The following is a 19063-nucleotide window of genomic DNA, read 5'->3' as shown; positions in this document are numbered from 1 at the left end:
GGTTTGTTGTTACTGTTTCCCCCTGATAGGACACTCTAAGTGAAGCAGATCCCGACTTATCGACCGCCATCCGTTACCCCAATAGTAATAGCTAGGGAACAGGGACCGTCTCTATGAAAGGGAGTCCACTCTGTCATATTTGAAGGTATTCTTCTTTTCAACATGTGTGAGAGTCTAACTTTTAACAGAAGCCCTTTGATGTAGCATTTGTGACGAACTCACACAATAAGACATAAATAAAACAAATAATAGTATACATGAGCTCAATATGATGACCACTTTATCAAAACGATTATTTATTTCATTCATCGTTTTATGTTAAATTGGTTTGTTGTGTACAACCAATCACATTTGTATTATTTCACTTTCTTAGTCAAAAGAAAACAACTATTTTTATCAGACTGATTACATTGAAATAAGCACATAATGATACGTTTTAATCATTCGAAGTATATTACAACTGATCTTAATATGCATATCTAGATTACATTGTACCATCAACACAGAACATTTTTTGATATAGATAACATATCCCAAACTTCTTAATTACTGCAGTTACAGAAAAAAGTTAAGAGTAGAGGTATGACAAATAGTTAAAGATGACAAAATTAGAACAAAAGAAAAAGGAAAGAAAGAGCATTTGCGTAAATGGCTTCAATCGAAACTTCCATAAAGTGAAGTATGTTCAGAATAGGCATTACAGCGGTATTAATTAACAGATTAAACTTATCAACAAAAAATAACTGACAAATTCATGTGATAAATGTGTGTAAGAAACGTCAAATTCTAGTGTAATCATGCAAAAGAAGTTCTTTTTTTCCCATTAAAATAATTAATTTTGAAAGACACATTCCTGAAAATAAGAGTTTAGGCTGCTACATAAAAGTGATTGGTCATTCATTGGTTCATATTATGGTGTTTGTATATACGTTTGACGATTATAAGTAAATATGGGTTTTTTTCCATACTTTAAAGCAGTTCAGTTATCATAATTTATCATTGTTCAGGACAATACCTACGTGTTAATGTGGTCAAATATACAAAGTCATTAATAACAATAATATACCGATTTAAAGATATGTCTGTAGAACAATAGACAATGATATATGTATGAAGACAGTCAGTCAGGTAACGTGGAGATAACGATCAGGAATGTCGTTAAAGACAGCCAACAGTCTATAAACAGCGTAATCAGAAGGTTAACCAACAAAGTCCATACCATTATACTGTAAAGATCCAACTGATTAAGATCATTGTTACAAAATACATATTAAGCTTTATGAAATCACTTTTTCTCTTACAGCCGAAATCGTTTCGAGTGACATCATGTAAATTCTCGCGAAATATACTGTTAAACTTTAGTCTATAGTCTACGTGAAAAGGTTTTAGTTTTGGGCGAGGAAAATGACATATTTATACAGCAAAACACACAATTATGGCCCACGCTTGCAATTGCTTAAATATTTATTGTCAAATATCTTAATTTAATTTTAGGAGCCTTTTAGCAATGAAACAAAATAGATGAATCCCTCTTTTGTTCAAAGTTTTCTTAAAATTATAATTGACATATAACTACAATTACCAGCTACATCGTATGTTTGATCAATGTTTTGATATTAAATGTTACATTTTTTTTACAAATCCACCATATTGTTGTTATTATAATGAAGCTGATAATACTTCTAAAAAATGGTTGTTCTTCCAGAACAAAGTTTGTGGCTAAGTTAAGTAGACTTATGATGATGTTTCTGATTTTTTGCCGCATTAATTCAATGTTTGGACACGAATACTATCAATTAGTTAAAATGTCTTTTGCAGAATATACATAGGTCATTTGATTTATTCATCTGTTTATATTTATATTCTGTGCTGGCTATTTTTTGTATAAGTTTTCACTGGAATATCGTATTTATCTGTTATTGAATATCTGATTGTTTGTCGAATAAGTTCCAAATTAACATCTTCGTAATTAGATAAGTCTTCCCATATATCATTTGTTATTTTTTTGTGTTATTTCAATACAACATATGTTTAAAATATATAAAGTCCAAGGTGTGTTTATAATTTTCTCATCGGTGATCTCCAGAGGAGGCCGCCATTTGTTCACAACTTTCTCGACTCCTCAATACACGACATATTTAATGACGTCGAGCTATGACGTCAAAATGGATTTCGAGCAAATGAAAATTGTCTCTGCATATTATATTGCATATATATCAGATAGATTAAATGAAAAATATATTTTTGAAGTATAGTTTCTTAAATGAATTATTATGTTAATTAAAGAAAGAATCAACGTGTTTAAATGTGCATTCTGGCTTTTTATCCTCAAAAAACTATCACGAGCATAATGCCCTTGATTTGCATCAGTACATAAAAAACTTAGTTACTCTATGAACGTTCCATTATATGAAATCCTGAAAGGTAACACACTGTCTATATACAATATATATATGACATTTTTTAACTTAACCATTCTTAAAACTACTCTGAGCTAATAACATACATCATCAACACTTTTTTCTACCTGGGTTAGATCAGTTGGTATATATTTTAAGTGGTCAGATTAAAAACCCTTCTTTCTATATGAATAGACTGCCAGCGCTTTGGTTGTAAAGCCAATTTTGTACAAATAACAGTAGATGTCCATTACACTTGGGACTTACTATAACTTGTTCATACGTTACAAATGCATGCGTTCCGTCAGAAAAAAAATATTCAAATGTAAATTGGTAATGCAAATATATTTTGGAAAATATACATGAAAATTGATAGATATAGCTGTTTTAATGCTTTTAACTGTCATTAAAGCTTTATAAACTCAAAATCAACTTCCAAACGACAAAAAGAGACAAATTTAAAAAAGATTCTGAAAGGCCCACTACCTTTCCGAAACAAAGTGAAAGTTTCTTAAAAAGAATAATAACATCAGAAAATGTGTGTCATAGTCTAAGGTCTGGTTAACACACCAATCAAAAGCAAGTCGTGTTCATTTCATTTTGTTTTGCCGTCTGGCGCGTTAACAACATGTAGCACTCGGTCATTAGGACGACAACGGGATACTAATACGACCTGCGTTATGGAAATTAAAATTACATTTATTTGATCAACTGCTTCATATGGATATAAGTGTAGTAATGATAAAATTCGTTTTACATTCCCATTTTTAAACTCTGAAAGGTAGTGTGTTATTAAGTGATACCTCATGTAGTTTTTGCTCTAACAAATATGCAGAACACTATAGTTATAATTTCTATGACAAATAGAGCCAGTCATAGTTCATAGACAAACATTATCTAACATATAGCTGACCCACAGACGGTAATTAGCTTGCGGACGGCGTAATGAGAATGAGGGATCCACAACCCCTAAAACAAACAGTGTGGTCCGGGTGATTGTTATACCTGTCTATCATACATCACGACACTAGGTAACATATGGGTCTTTGTCCACAATGTCGGTGAGTAGACGTAGATCTAACACAGATGTAACCGACCACCTAACTACAATGCTAATTGGTAATGCATATATACAACTTCTTTGTTTCAATTACTACGACATGCAATAGGAAATGTCATTGCAGTATAACAGAATTAATTATGCGTATTATTGTATTTATAGGACACGGTTTTGATGACACACCTAACAAAGTAACCGCTGATCTCAGAAACAATACATCTACAATGTATTCTGAATGAGATTGTCATCAATGATTTGGGGAAAATGGATGGACGTCATAGGGGTCCAATGAAGCAACAAATTTGGTATTTATTTTGTCTCTCCAAACAGCATCCTAACAAACATTCCACATTTTGGCATATGCAAGTCAATAAAAACTATTGACAGATACTAGAGAAATAGGAGGTATAGTTTAATATTCCAAATACATAATCACCAAATGATATTCGTTGTTAGTGGTAAATAAATAAGATCACCGATTAAATTGAGTTTAAACTGTAAGTTACGTAGGTGAAGTACGATTCTATCTGTATCTGACACCTCAGTTAATCCCGACAATAACACAACTAGGGTTAACCTTTTTATCACTAATGTGAATGTCACAATAACACCGTAAAGATCACATTAGTTGTCTGCAACCGATACACTGCACAATCGATCTGTGTCACACGTGAGGTTTAAAACAGAAAGAAGTAACACATAAAGAATGTAGACAAAATGTTTCTCACAGTGTTCATCAATACTTGTTGAAGGTTTTCATTCTTCATTAACGTCAATATATAAGCGTTCGGAATAGTATATTCGGTGATTTTGTTGATGTTTATTGGGTTTTCTAATGATTTATCTTACTTCTTGTTTTTTTAATGATAATTTTTTAATTTGTGAAAGAGGAGTTATTTGTTGATTGCAATAAGTTGCATGACCATGCAACTTGCGACTTTTGGTAGGAGTTTTCCAAAATTATAATTCATTTTGTCAAAGAGCGCATCATTGCATTTCTAAAATATACTGTTATAATTTACTAATTTAATTATTATTTAATTTTATTACCATGTAATAATTCAAAACCTTTCGTGTAGTTGAACATACTTTATCTTTAAATACATGGCAAACATGTGGTAATGGCCGTGGTGATGATATTCGGTTTGGTTTTGTCATTGCTATCACATTGTATAGCCATATATTGGAATAGCTGTTGCAAGGTCAAACACTAGTCCTTGTTATATAATTCTGTATCACAATGTCGTAACATAAAAGAATTTCAAAACATTCTACAACAACCGCAAACCATTATAGCGAACAACAAACGATGATTTAAATCGTTTCAGTACACGTGTCGTATATTCTGAACGGCACAAACAGTATGAGCAAACTAACAATAAACTTCACAGACACAAGAGTTCATTTGCAACAGGTTAAAAATATCAATTTTCTCAAATTTTATTATTGTTAAATCTGTTGTCGTAACCCTAATCCATTTAGAGTTTTAGGTCAAGGCCTCTGTTACAAAGTTATCAGAGATTGTGTGTCAATTCACTCCGTGACATGTGTACAGCGGTAACTAAGGCACGGGTACCCAATGTCACATCTAAACAAAGAAACAAAACACGACTAAGTAAGACAAAATATTGATCTTAGTTTGTTTTCCTTTATTACATGTACAATTAGACCAAACACAATAACCGACCTATCAAGCCGTGTTAAACTTCAAGCATTGTGTTATTTATCTGTTGGTGTACCCGGTCACTAAACTCTTAAGGTGAACACTGTACTAAACAACCCTGCGTCGTTTAAAATATTTTGTTTGTAACTTTTTTTCTGATATATACATTCTGATAAAACAATACCATATTTTTCATTTCGTATATTGTTTGAATGTGATTATAGCAATTTCCAAAACTCAAGTTTTTTATTATTGTGCATGCTATTTTATACTAAGTAATATTTTATTATTCGAATTGTAGTCTACACAGCATTCCTTTACCGCAATCACTAGTGCTTCCTCGAACTACTCTCGAAATATGCGTTTCCTTATCCAACCTTACCTCACAATTATAACATATAACGGGGGAGGATGTTGTCCTTTCATGCCGCTAGTAGAGTAATATGACTTTAGTTATCTGTTTAGCTGTACTGTGTCATCAAGAACCGATGTTGTTGGTACCCCTGTGTGCTGTTTCCTAACCATAACGGTTACTGTTTCGATAGGACCCTAGATGTAATGAATGAATACATGATAACCTTCTATACTAAATCCTAACTTACGCCCCTTTAGCGTCCTTCTATTGTATCCCTCCTATACGGGTAGCTGAACCTCCACGAATCAAATAAACAAATCTCCCCGTATCAGAAAACATGTTAGAGCTCCAATGAGGATTTTTATTTTTCCTATTTAATGTACGTTAAATGCACTCAATATCGTTGGGTTGTAATTTTATTGTTAAAAGCTTTATTGGTATCCTCGATAATCAGTAAGTTTTAAAAGGAACTATTGCAATTTTACCAAAATCCTACAAAGTATTGTTTTACAGCTGGGTATCATTTTTTACTTCTTCTTTTTTTCACTCATGTAAGAGAATATAAATTTTGGAAGTTGCTTATAATTCTCATCTAATTTTTTAATTTACTGTTGTTGTCCCGATATTTCCCTTCATTCAGACATTCATACATGCATTTTATTACTTCATGTATAATACACTGTAGATTCCATTTCAGAAAAGATACCTAGCACCCTTACGTGAACCTCTCTTTACCAATAATATTGGAGGAAACTACACAAATACTTAGATATAAACCTTTCAATAACATTGACAGATACATATAAAGTGACCAAGTTATTATCAGAATGACCGGTACACTGACCAAACATTATCAGGACAAAACTATTCCTAAGTTCGCGATAACGACCCAGTTTACTAGGATTATGTACATATAGCGTATAAACACCAGTAAATCCCTAAGCCATGTTATTGCTGCTCAAACGGTAATTAGGTTAAGAACAGTTTAAATCATTTTTCAACTCATATTTTTAGATCCTTTTACAAGACTTTCTGACAGTCAGCTTAATATATTCCTCAAAACCCTATCGCACCCCTATTTATCATGTCAAAAGGTTGGCGGAAAGGCTATTTCCTAAGTCAGGTAATGGAGATAATCAGATTTAGCTCCTGGTCGTAAGGTCTTTTCGCCTATCAACATTGAGGTCACAAACAGTCTACACTAACCGAGTAGCAATTGTTAAATGTTGTAAATAAGATCCCATTACAATCTGTCAGAGGGAGACAGAAACATCTTAAGATACAAATAACTTTATTTACAGTATCATATTACAAACATAGTATATCAGATCAGTAGCACTATTTAATTCTGTGACAAGTCATGACCAAAAATCAATATTTAACACATTAGTATAAAGTTATCAATTATCAGGCAGCAGCATTGGTATTTAGACAAGGAATTCAGATCAAATAGTTAAGACCTGGAAACATAATAGGAAATAGACTTCATTAAGTTTAAGTATTAATATTTTAAACGTTATTTTATTTCATGCATACTTACCAACAGCACCAACAATTTTAACAATATTATCGTAGTTAACATTCTTCATTCTGTGTGAGTGTAATGTAAGAACCAAGTTCACTGTGTTAATGATAACAATTAACTAATTATATGTCTCCACTAGTTTGACTGCTAATCCATTGTCAGACATGGGGAAGAGTAGAGCTACATAACCATTATCATTATCTTGTTTTTGATCCAATATTTTATATTAGATAGAAGTTATATGCAGACGGATCAGAAAGCAAAAGTCTTGTTGATGTGTTCAAAAAGTAGATAAAATCTTACATGCATGTACTAAAGAAGGATTATTCATTTTTATTATCATATTTTTGTTATTCCATTTATTATAAATCTGTGATTTTTGTTTGTTTGTATGCGTGTTTTTAGAGAGAAGGTTTAATTTACAATTTATTTCCATTTAGTTTGAATTACATTTTCTATGTTGCTCCCCGTAAACCGACAGTTTCTACGAGCGGGCGGTTGACGGTGAGAGGATACAAGAATTAATTTGAATTAGATAACATTTTATCGAAAGCTGTGCACGCATTTGTAAATATCTTTCGACTAGTTATTCTATCCCGGAAATTAGATTTAATGTACAGATGCAGATATATGCAAAGTTACAGAAACAATATTAAAATACTTTAAAATAATGAGTTCAAATTATATAATATACAAATGTATTTAATTTTAATCTCATAAACACTCTGGCAAACAATGCAATATCATGTGCACACATTTAATTTATATTAATGGATACACTAAAGTCTTAATTCTTGCGCTAAATTGACTGCATGAAAGTTAACAACGCTGATTAATTAAGTCGTATTCTACAAGACCATTTGGTCAGACGGAAGACAATAATTCTTTTTGGGTAACCAAACATTGACTTTGTGATAAATATGTGTCAGTAGTGGAGGTGTGTATCTTATACACATAGTGTACATACTTACTGTTGTTGTTATGCAGTAATGAGGTCAAAATGTGGGCCTAAGTCGAACAGTTTATCAATGGATTTTAAATTATCTTTCCGCCAACCCGTCGTGGGCCCCTGTGACTAATGATGACGAAGGGCAAGGACGAACGGCTGGAAGCCGGTGTATAAAATGACAATGCTGTGTGTATCGAAGCTTTAAAGGTTTCAACCGGGAGAGAGGGAAAGGAATTGGGAAATTACTTCCTTGTGAAGTCCTTGTAGTTTTACATTGGACAAAAACGAAACAAAATGGACAGTAATCTGCTAAATATCGGCAGAACATGGGTGTACATCAACGAGAGTCTAGCAGACGGACTATTGCTGTGGAACACAAGCGGCAAAAGCAATAGTCGGATACTACAGACCATCTGGGATTTACGGCTAGGCAGGGAGGAATTCCTTCGCTCTCCCCTCTTCCCGGTTGTTCTCTCTATTGGCTTCTACTTCAGTTTCTGTACACCTTTTATGATCATCGACTTAATTGGGAATAAATGGAAATGGATGCAAAGTTTCAAACTACAGACGAACAAAGATGTAACAATGTCGCAGATATTCGACACCTTGGGTTTAACATTTTGGAATCATGTTTTGTATATCCTCCCTGCCGCCGTATCCCAGTGGATATGGACCCCGGATACAGAATTACCAGAGCTGGCTCCCAGTGTGTTTGAATTCGTATGGCATCAAGTAGCCAGTCTTTTGATTTTCGATTTTCAGTACTTCGTCTGGCATTGGAGTCATCACCGTTTCCGGTTCCTGTACAAGCATATCCATGCGGTTCACCACCGGTACCACAGCCCTTTTTGCTGGGTGACACAGTACCTGCACCCCTGGGAGCTGATAACGGTTGGATTTCTCACAACCACCAACACCTGGTTCTTCAACTGCCATCCTCTCACGATCTGGTCCTACATGATTGTGAGCATCATCATTAGCGTGGAGGCACACATCGGCTTTGATTTCCCCTTCTGTCTCCACAACTGGTTCCCTTTCGGAGTCATTGGCGGTGCACCAAAACACGACATGCACCATCTGAAGCCAATGACCAACTTTCAGCCTTTCTTCAACCACTGGGATAAGGTGTTCTCTACGTTTTGCCCAGCCATGCAAGCAGGAGGAGTCAAGCCCAAATCCCTCTTGGAATATGAACAAAAGCACAAGGAAACAAAGAAAATAATGTAAAACACTTCACCAAGGTATTATAACCATATTTACATTTTCTCAGTATTGAGAATTTCTTATTACTTATAAATGTGTTATATAGAGGTTTTGGGTATTTTCAAATTACGTTTGGTTAATCAATTTACTGCAATGTGTCTGTAGAGGGTTATTTGATACACGTCTAGTTTACATACTGAGTTGCATGTTGTAGAGAAATGTGTGATACACAAATGTAACGCGAGTTACTGAACACCTGTCGCCTATTGTTGATTTGCCGTTTGGTAACATTTGTAAAAACATCACTCGATATCCGTTATCCGCCATGTGTTGCATTACCACGAAAAAACGATATAATTAAGTATATGCTTCCTGTCTAAAATGCAACATGAATTTTGTTAAATTATCAATCAATATCTATGATAAAGCTTACGATACTTCCCATTGCAATGGTCGTTTTGGACTATATATATGGGCGATATATTTGGACATATGTGGACTACGTGCGCGCGAGCGTGTAGACTTATTGATCAGGTGATCTTAAGTGTGCGCGCACCGCGACAAGGTGCATGTGATCGATTACTATATCTCGAGCAAATTTTGATAATGACAATGTTTCATTGGAGGTTAGGGCCATATCGTTACAACAGGGAATAGTACTAAAAATAAGGTCATATCGTTACAACAGGGAATAGTACAAGAACTACAATAGAAATATACAATAACTTAAAATCCGAAATTGTTATGTAATGGTGTATCCAAGTATATTTTTCGCTTATTTGTTTTAATTGGTGTGTTAATTCTTCTGTTTTACTTGAAAGGATGCATTGGTAGAAAAGTTTTAGGTGATCTTAAAATAGAACTATAAATTAATAGCACTATTTTCAGAACGTAATGTAAGTGATTTACACACGAAATTATGCCAAAATTCCAGACCACTGTAACCTGATTATCCAAAACGAAACAATGGACAGCCTGCTATCCTGCTGGGTATAGGCTAAGACATAGTAGGAGATAATTGGCTGTCGAAATTTCTCTATCTACTCATTAGCATGTAGTGCCCAAAATAGACAACAACCCACAACGATCACAAGGAACATTAGTAACTATGAGAATGTACATGGGCGTACAATTTCGTAGATAATATCGTTAGTATAACTGTTTGTCTACAGTACACTTTGTAAGTGTTGTAGATATACATATATATAATAAGCGAAGTAATTAACTCACATTTCATTAATAACCTCAAATATAATTATTCAATAGACAGTAGTGATATCTGGTAATCAGAAAATAAAAAACAACAGCAAACAATAATACTGGTAGAAACTGGTCGAAATTTTTTGTAGATTTTACAGTGATTTATATAATACAGGAACAGAAGGTAGTGTTAATTAGACTTATTTAATATTATGTCAATTATATATATATATCTAAAGATCCGTCAAAAATTACTAGTACGTTATACCATTAACTAACTCCGACAATCATCTTTATAAGTTTGTCTCATTACTGTTACTGAGAACGACATGACAAAATAACAGTGGCGTTAGAAGTTGTACTGTCGAAATGGAAGGCAATATTTTCGAGTTTCAAGGCAATGTTTTCCTTCTAAAAACCTCTACATAGAAACGTCATTGTGTAATTAATTTATTTGTTTATATTCACAACAAATTCTGTTTTTTTTTCTTGACATTAATGCTAATATAAGACAATAGGCGACAAAGTGGATCCATGCTCAGTGTTATGAATACATGGTAGACAATGAGTAACTATATTGTTTTTTTTTAAATTTATTTAATTAATTAAATTTATTTAACTCACTATTAGGATTACAGAGGCTCTGAACATCTTTATGTGTATCCCATAGATACGATCTATTGTTACGAGCTATTGTATCATATATTGTGTTTAAGTTTTGTAGCATCCTAGATTTACCAAAGATTTTGCCAAAGCCGATACTAAGTACAATAAGAGCATCTGAATCAGCTAGTCATTCCATTCTCTGTCTTGTTTTGATATGTTCTACAGTGTCGATATATAAATATATAATTCAATTCCATATACTGTTGTGCTTAGAGTTTTAGTTATTATTGTGCTGCATAAAGACAAATTGTCTCATATAACTGTAGTTAATTTATGAGTTAAAACAGGCAAAGGTACTTCAAAATTTGAATTTGTCAATCGATAATGATTTCTAGAACTTAGGCATAAAACGAACTGAAAATAACAAATTATACGTAAAATAAGAATTGATCTATAAAACATATTAATATGAAGATATCGTAACATGTGATGCATTAAAGCTTCATTTTATCATTGGATAATGATTTTAGAATTGAAATCAAAATTTAGAGAAAAAGTCTAAAGTAAGATGCAATCCAAAAAATCTTAAATTGAAGATGATATTGTCCAATACAATTAGATGTTGTCTATTCGGTCTAATCCTAGTATATATACTTTTCAGCATTCCTTGCGACAAAGCGATTCAATAGGACCACTTTATATACAATCAACGACCTATGTCTGAATATATTTAATATAATATTATTAATTACCACCTACTATATATAACTCGTTGGATAAAACTTTTAAATGATTTAAATTATTTTCTAATTTTCAGCTAGAAATAATTGTATGGTATTTAATAATAAAACCTATTTCTGATAATGAAACGTTATTTTAACATCATAATTCATATTATGTATGGCTCATATAATTTAAATCATTTGTAAAAACTAATTCTCAATACTGCAAAATTTACGTTATGGGTATATACAAAGGAAGCAAACTTGGCGTTGTAGTCCACTTTACTCCTAAACAAAACATATTCTGGGATGATATATATGACATTCGAAATCAAAATATTTGATCAAATATGACGTTCCATGGATTAGACTCCTACCTTTAATTTAGTTTTCACTCTTAACGTAAACATTACCATCAGGGCATGACTAACATCTGGTAAACTGTCTCGGTTTTATTTCTAAATGGTATGTTCTAGATATTCCTAATTTCTCAATATAGATTATATGTTCTATTTTTCATCACCCGTTTGTAGTGTATAACAATTAGATTTTAATGGCCAAGTTTTACAAGTTTTATTTTACAGTTAGGTTTGCTGTTTTTATTTACATTTACATATTTTGTGATATTTAGATTTGGTATTGAATGTAGATTTTGCTATGTGTTATTAAGGCCATATGAATGTTGGATAGATTTTTTTTCCATCATGCTCAGGTTTGAAATGTAATTTGTAATCAAAATGTTTATACTAGCAATAAAAGACAATAGTAAGAGTGTTTGGAAAAGGAAATCCTAATTAATTCTGTAGTTATATCTTACTTATATCCTAGTAGTCTTATTCAGATATGAAACTTTAAGTTAAGCCATTAGGATGTGCTAATCAAAACATGACATCGTTTAAGATATCAAATGCAATCAAAAGATTTTTTAAATGCGATTAATCTCTGAAATGTTGACGCTTCATTGGTTTATACGATAAGAAGAAAATTTAAGATGATTTTTTTCAGATATTAGTTGATATGCATTTTAACTAGAAAATGAACATTGTTCTATAAGTACCTCTTATTTGTATATGATTTTTAGGTTTCGATTCATTGTGTACAATTAATGCCAGTGAAATAGTACATCGAACATAATGGCCCTTTAATTAGGGGTCGTGTATTTAAAGGCTATGCTAAAAGTTGATACGAATAAGAAATGAACGAAGTGATCAAAATGAAGCTGAAAAGAATAATCATATTTTGCTCACTTCCGGTTCTTACTCGGATACACTTTAAGGTATATTATTGATCGACTATTGGTATCAGCTAGTCCGAATATCTTAAACAAATAAGGAAAAATCAAACGCAAATCATACAAAACGTAGTTGTCGTTTCTTTGGAATGACCGTAACCCAATTTTGTCATCTTCAAATTCAAAGGGATTTTAAGGATAAACATTTGGCCTAAAATGATTTGAATTATTATCTTGTATAATCAAATAATCCAACATAGCGAAGCTAAAGACCTAACACATTGGGAATAAAACCTCTTTCGTCAAATGTGCCTTAGATGTATAGCTAAATCTACCTGATACAAAATAGAAAACATTGATTACCGCCATAGCTTGCCACTTACTAATCTTTGATCTGGTTCGCCAGTACTTATTTTGTTGTAACCATACTGAGATATTCGGACTACTTTGTTCACATTGACTTCCCATTGTCGCCTCACATGAATTGATTTGCATAGGAAAAATTCTGATTCAAAGAAAACAAATGTTGAGATATTTCATACTCGGCATCAATAAGGCATAGATAACATACTGTGACTGACACAATTTTTAACCTTGTATATGACGTTACGGTTGCGATAGTTGTTTGCTGTTATAATCATAATGCTACTCTGGTATTATCATCATTATGAGGGACATGTGAATGTTAATGTGACAAAATGAACATATCATATTTTGTAAATGGTGATTTGTTAATGAAATGTTTCTGATATCTATACATTGAAATGCAAATACGGGCTCTATACAAACTTCCAAACAATGTGTCTTGTTTCTATGTTCTGTCTGTGATAAATCCGATACATCATGTTGTAAGATTTATTGTTGGGAGTATGTACCAGTTCCTGACAAATTGCCATAGTTATGCGAGTGACATACTAAATTGAAGGATAGAGATGTTTTAATCTTTGAAAATCCAGTATTCATAATTTATAATTATAATAATTATTTATAAGTGTCATTCTGCCACTGCCAAGTCCAGCACGGGGAGCCAACTCTGTGCTAATGACGTCACCTAGTAATGACGCGTCATTCGATGACGCTGATGTGACGTTGACGTCTTGGACTAGGCGGTCACGTGATCTAAACTGTCATTGACCATACCAGCTATTTTACAATGACGTCTTAGTATCGGGGACTGACGTGAAATAGAGGTCATGACATCCTTAATCACTAAATGTTTAATCATACTTTTGTATGATTGCTATGAAATTTATGTTTAATATATACCATAGTATTATACAATTTTGAAGCAGAATGATAGTTCAACCACCTTTAAAATGACGTGCCCTGTCCCCCAATCAGGGCGCCGATGTGAAGAGTCGGTAATAGGCTGCATTGCTGATTATTGATAATAAAATATATAACTGTTGTGAAGCTTTTGTATAATCCTAATTAGGTATGATATATCCATTAGTAATACATGTAGTATTTCCATTGACAAAGACTTGAAAGGCATGATGTTCATTTCGCCAAACGCCTTGAATGTTTTTGTATAAGATGCGTGTAACTCATTCTTGCATCCATTGTACAACATTTAGATGGTGTTGAGGCTAGAGAGGATTCTAAACGTAGATAACCCAATGACTCGAGGGAATGATTCATGAATGGAAACAGAACTCGTAAATTATTGACAATGTTATACATTCACTTTAGTATATGCACTCCGATGTGTCGGCTGGCAGGGATTCAAACGGAGAGAACAATCTATTCACATGTAATAATAGAACAAATAGACATACTTTTTCGGTTAACTCCGTTGGCCACAGATAAAACACACTATAGCTCAGCCTTTAAACTAAAACTGTAAGTATAGAATCATCATACACTGCCAGTCGAACTCTTGAAACAAATTCTATAAACCCACATGATCGTGCCTGAAGTAGGTCCAGGATAATATATGTCTTACTACAGCAAGCAACGAGTTTTTTTCTGTTTGGAATTGGTTTCCTTGACGATGGGTTATCTACATGAGCGTAACTGTTCTTTGTATTGTAAAACATTGTACTTGAATTTGCGTTTCATGATACTTTATGAAGACATATAAAAACACGTGATCATCATTGTCATTATTTAAAGCTCATTGAAAAATGTGGTTGCTACGACTGAAATATGCTTCCATATCGTTCACTGTTGAGCAAAAGTCTTATTTGAGATGGTAAACATGACTTCTCACGTACCAGAATGATTTGCCATTTTAATGACTTCATGGTCTTGTTTAATAAACGCTTGATAGAAGATGTTTAGTGTGATGTTATATATTTAGCTTTTGTTTTTCTTCATTGCTGAGCCAGATACACAAGGAAAGGCATCTTTGTGGGTTTTTGCGTTGACAAAGAATCATCGTAATTACATGAAGTATCTAAGGTAAAAAACTTTGACAATTTACGAGTAATAGTGATAATTAGAAAATTAGATTCAAACTAATATCTTATTATGATTGCTCTCGCTTACGAAGCTAAGCTTACTTTATGATCAACTTTTGTACTTTAATCACAATGGTGTTGGTATCTATCAACTAGGTCATTGTTTCAGGTGATTTTCTGGTACACAGAGATTTGATTTTATCCCGTGTTTGTATTAGGATTGTGATATTTGTCTGCACTTGTTGTCCTCAAATGTATTTGGTGACGATGTTTAGTATCTAGGCGATTTTTTTTTTTTTTTTTTTTTTGCATTTATAAGCAACGGAAATGACCAATATACTGAACTCAGAATAAATCGTGCCATTTTTTAGAGTGTTTAGTATAATTTGGTGTCAAAAATTTGAAATAAAGAATGGTACCAATCATGAGTCGAAAAAATTCACAACAATTTAATCTGGCATTCTTAAAGAAATTTTTTGAATTGTATTAAAATGTAGCTTAGAACAGATTAATAATTCCGATATGAAACTCACCAAAATTAAGTGAAAAAACAACGAAAGCAAAAAGAAAAAGGAAACTCCAAATATGACAAGGAAAACAATAGCCAGTGAGACAGGAAAATTTGCCGTCCGCTGTAGAAGTGTGTAGACATCTTGATCAGATGTCTGAGTAAATAACACAACAACGGTAGCATACAAATCAAAATGAATTGTTTGTAAATTAGATTTTCTAATTATTGATGTAATTAACCAACTAAAGGTTCTGGTGTGGCCGGTAGAAATTATTTCTTCAGGATAATTCACACAATGGTATTTTTTGGTTATACTCTCACTTTACTTTATGCATAAATCATAGTCAGTCTAATATGCGTATATAACTTATTGCAAACAAACTCGAAACCTGGAATCATATATATCATCCATATACAGAGAATAAGATGAGAACATCAACCTCTTGGTTAATGCAGAGCTGATCGTCGTCGTGGGATACCATCTAATACCCGCATTTTGGCATGAATTGTTGCAGATAAATAGCTTATCAAGACTTAAATCGCCAAATCAAATGTGCTTCTTCCCACGTCCACGTGAACGTAGCATGGCGCATTTCTGAGCTAGACAAATTATTGGTTTGACCAATCAACTTGTCCGGATGTATAGACCGATCACTGTTTGTCCACCATGATAGACTGCTGGGGTGTGACAGGGTCGACAAAGTTTCGAAATCCAATGACTCACCGGACAGTACATCAACATCATTGTTGGTAAACCCCAACAAATAAGATAAACGAACGAAACCTGTGGTTTCATTTGAAAATATACGATATTCTACGAAATCTCATTCTAGTACTCCACTAAAATTTAAATTTTCGAAAATCATAATTTTGCGAAATACATGTCGTAATACGGTGAGATATCTTCCAATCGTGTTCTTTAGGTTGACGTCTCTGATTGTCAACGACGCTTCCATATTCTGATAAATCGCAAAATACCTGGAATGGTTTGTTTTGTAAGGGCGGGGGGAGGGGAGTTTAAAATTTAATCATGTTTCAGTTGAAATGTTTCATATATGCACAGAAGAACATGTCTGGGTTTGAGTATATTCAGCATGGAGTTATAAATTGTAAATGAAACAGGCTACATCATAACTATGCTCAATCATATTCCTTTTTCATATGACGAAGATAAATATTCTCATTATGTTAAAACACATTCTTACTATTTTATCCTAGATTTGTAAGACAGGTGGATTTAAGTAAAAGACGCTAACTCCTCAGGAGTACCTGTAACAACCAAGACTGAATGTTTACATACCATTAATCTAAAGTTAGTATTGCGTGTTATTTCGATATTGGTTATACTCATATATTAATGTTATTTTGTCTATAGCGTCCATACAGTCCAAAAAGTCTGAACTACTAAGCAAATATCCGTGTAATCAATCGCCACTGAGATGTAACTAGTGGAATGAAAGTAGTTATTCCTTAAGAGGTTCAGCGGTTCATCTGGTGTCGAAGGTAAAATGTATTTAGTAATGTTGAATATGCATTGTCTATCCTGGTGAGACGTATATAATTAATCTCTTTACACACAAAAAACAGCGGATCAAAAACGAGCTCAGGTGTTATGTATTCCCGCACTTCAAACTCCGAAGCTAAGACGATTACACACTAGTTGAGGATCAATCAGGGAGTAACATCTTAATCCTTTACTGACAGACCATCCACATCAACCAGGGAGTAGCATCTCTTCCTTTACTGACGGATCGTCCAGATCACCCATGCAGTAACATCTCTTTCTTTTACTGACGGACCATTCAGATCAACCAAGGAGTAACATCTCCTTCCTTTACTGACGGACCATTCAGATCAACCAAGGTGTAGCATCTCTTTTCTTTACTGGCGGACCATTCAGATCAACTAGGGAGTAACACCTCTTTCCTTTACTGACGGACCATCCAGATCAGCCAGGGAGTAACACTTCTTTCCTTTACTGACGGACCGCCCAGATCAACCAGGCAGTAACATCTCTTTCTTTTACTGGCGGACCATCCAGATCAACCAGGGAGTAACATCTCTTTCTTTACTGACGTACTCTCCAGAGCAACCAGTGAGTAACATCTCTTTCCTTTACTGACTGACCATCTAGATCAATCAGGGAGTAACATCTCTTTCTTTTACTGGCGGACCATTCAGATCAATCACATCCTCGATACTCCAGGGGTTCCGATTACATACGATATCTACACCCCTGGACTATTTCATAGTAAAATTGGAGGCAACAGAAGAGAACAGGTAATTTAGTCCGTTGATGTACATTAAAAGAGTCGTTAACGATACACTGTGGCTGCCGTGTGGCTTTGAAGTTGGGCGTCTCTGTCTCTGAATTCTTCAAAGGAGATTTTTGCGGGCCTATGATTGGTTCAGATTTGTTCCCCTGAGCTGCCTTCAATTTTACTGTGACATAGTTCAGGGGTGTAGAGATCCTAAGTGATCGGAACCCTTGGAGTACCGAGGATGGATCAATCAGGGAGTTACATCTCTTTCCTTTCGTGAAATGAACTTCTTAAGTTACAGGAAATATTGAAGACGTAGTCATTCAAATACCTAATAATTAGATAATTACCTGCAAGTTTTGCTACTTTGAATAAGAAATTAACACTTATGTCTATTTTAAAGATTCTGATGCAGTCCATGTGGCTTATGTTGTCAGTCAGACGTTGAGTGTTAACATTGCATAGGTAGGTAGGTAACATGCTACGTAAAGAACATAGGGCATAACCTGTCTGGCAGTAACATCAATAGACGGGGAAGATGATTCACCTACGTAGCGGTGGCATAAAGTGCACAGGTTAAAGTGCATACTGTTTTACATGTACTATGTTATGTGAAGATACGCAGTGATATGCAGGTATTCATGTAAAACTATGCGCCATAGGTATTACATCCATGCGAAAACACAATACAATAAACATGTTTTGAAATGAAACTCATTAAAAAGACAATAATTTTTGTGAACTTTGAATGATGAAACATTAGTAAACAAACACAAACGATAAAAATATTAATTCATCCATGCATAATGAAAACTAATTTAATTGTCGTCATCATACTCTTTATAGTAGTAATTGATAAAATAACTGGTTTTGATAAAAATGAAAACATAATTTATTTATCATCCAACCTCAGCAAAATGTCCCCTGCTTATTGATCATTTAATAAACACATGATGATCAATAATCCGTATAATTC

The 19063-nt window shown here is 33.6% G+C and overlaps 1 protein-coding gene and 1 long non-coding RNA gene across 2 annotated transcripts in view; one reads left to right on the top strand and one right to left on the bottom strand.

The window, feature by feature from the left end:
• Positions 1-19063, bottom strand: part of LOC138332983 (uncharacterized) — a 323160-nt gene that overhangs the window by 138909 nt on the left and 165188 nt on the right. The window lies entirely within an intron of this gene.
• Positions 7989-15189, top strand: LOC138332978 (cholesterol 25-hydroxylase-like protein 1, member 2). Its single transcript, XM_069281063.1, has one exon. The coding sequence runs from the start codon at positions 8246-8248 to the stop codon at positions 9176-9178; it is 933 nt and encodes a 310-aa protein (XP_069137164.1). The 5' UTR covers positions 7989-8245; the 3' UTR covers positions 9179-15189.

This window comes from Argopecten irradians, chromosome 10, assembly GCF_041381155.1.
Source record: "Argopecten irradians isolate NY chromosome 10, Ai_NY, whole genome shotgun sequence".
Lineage (NCBI taxonomy): Eukaryota > Metazoa > Mollusca > Bivalvia > Pectinida > Pectinidae > Argopecten > Argopecten irradians.
This window is presented reverse-complemented; position numbering and strand designations above follow the sequence as displayed.

Coding starts and splice junctions, on each gene's coding strand:
- LOC138332978 (XM_069281063.1), top strand. CDS start 8,246: ATGGACAGTAATCTGCTAAATATCGGCAGAACATGGGTGTACATCAAC.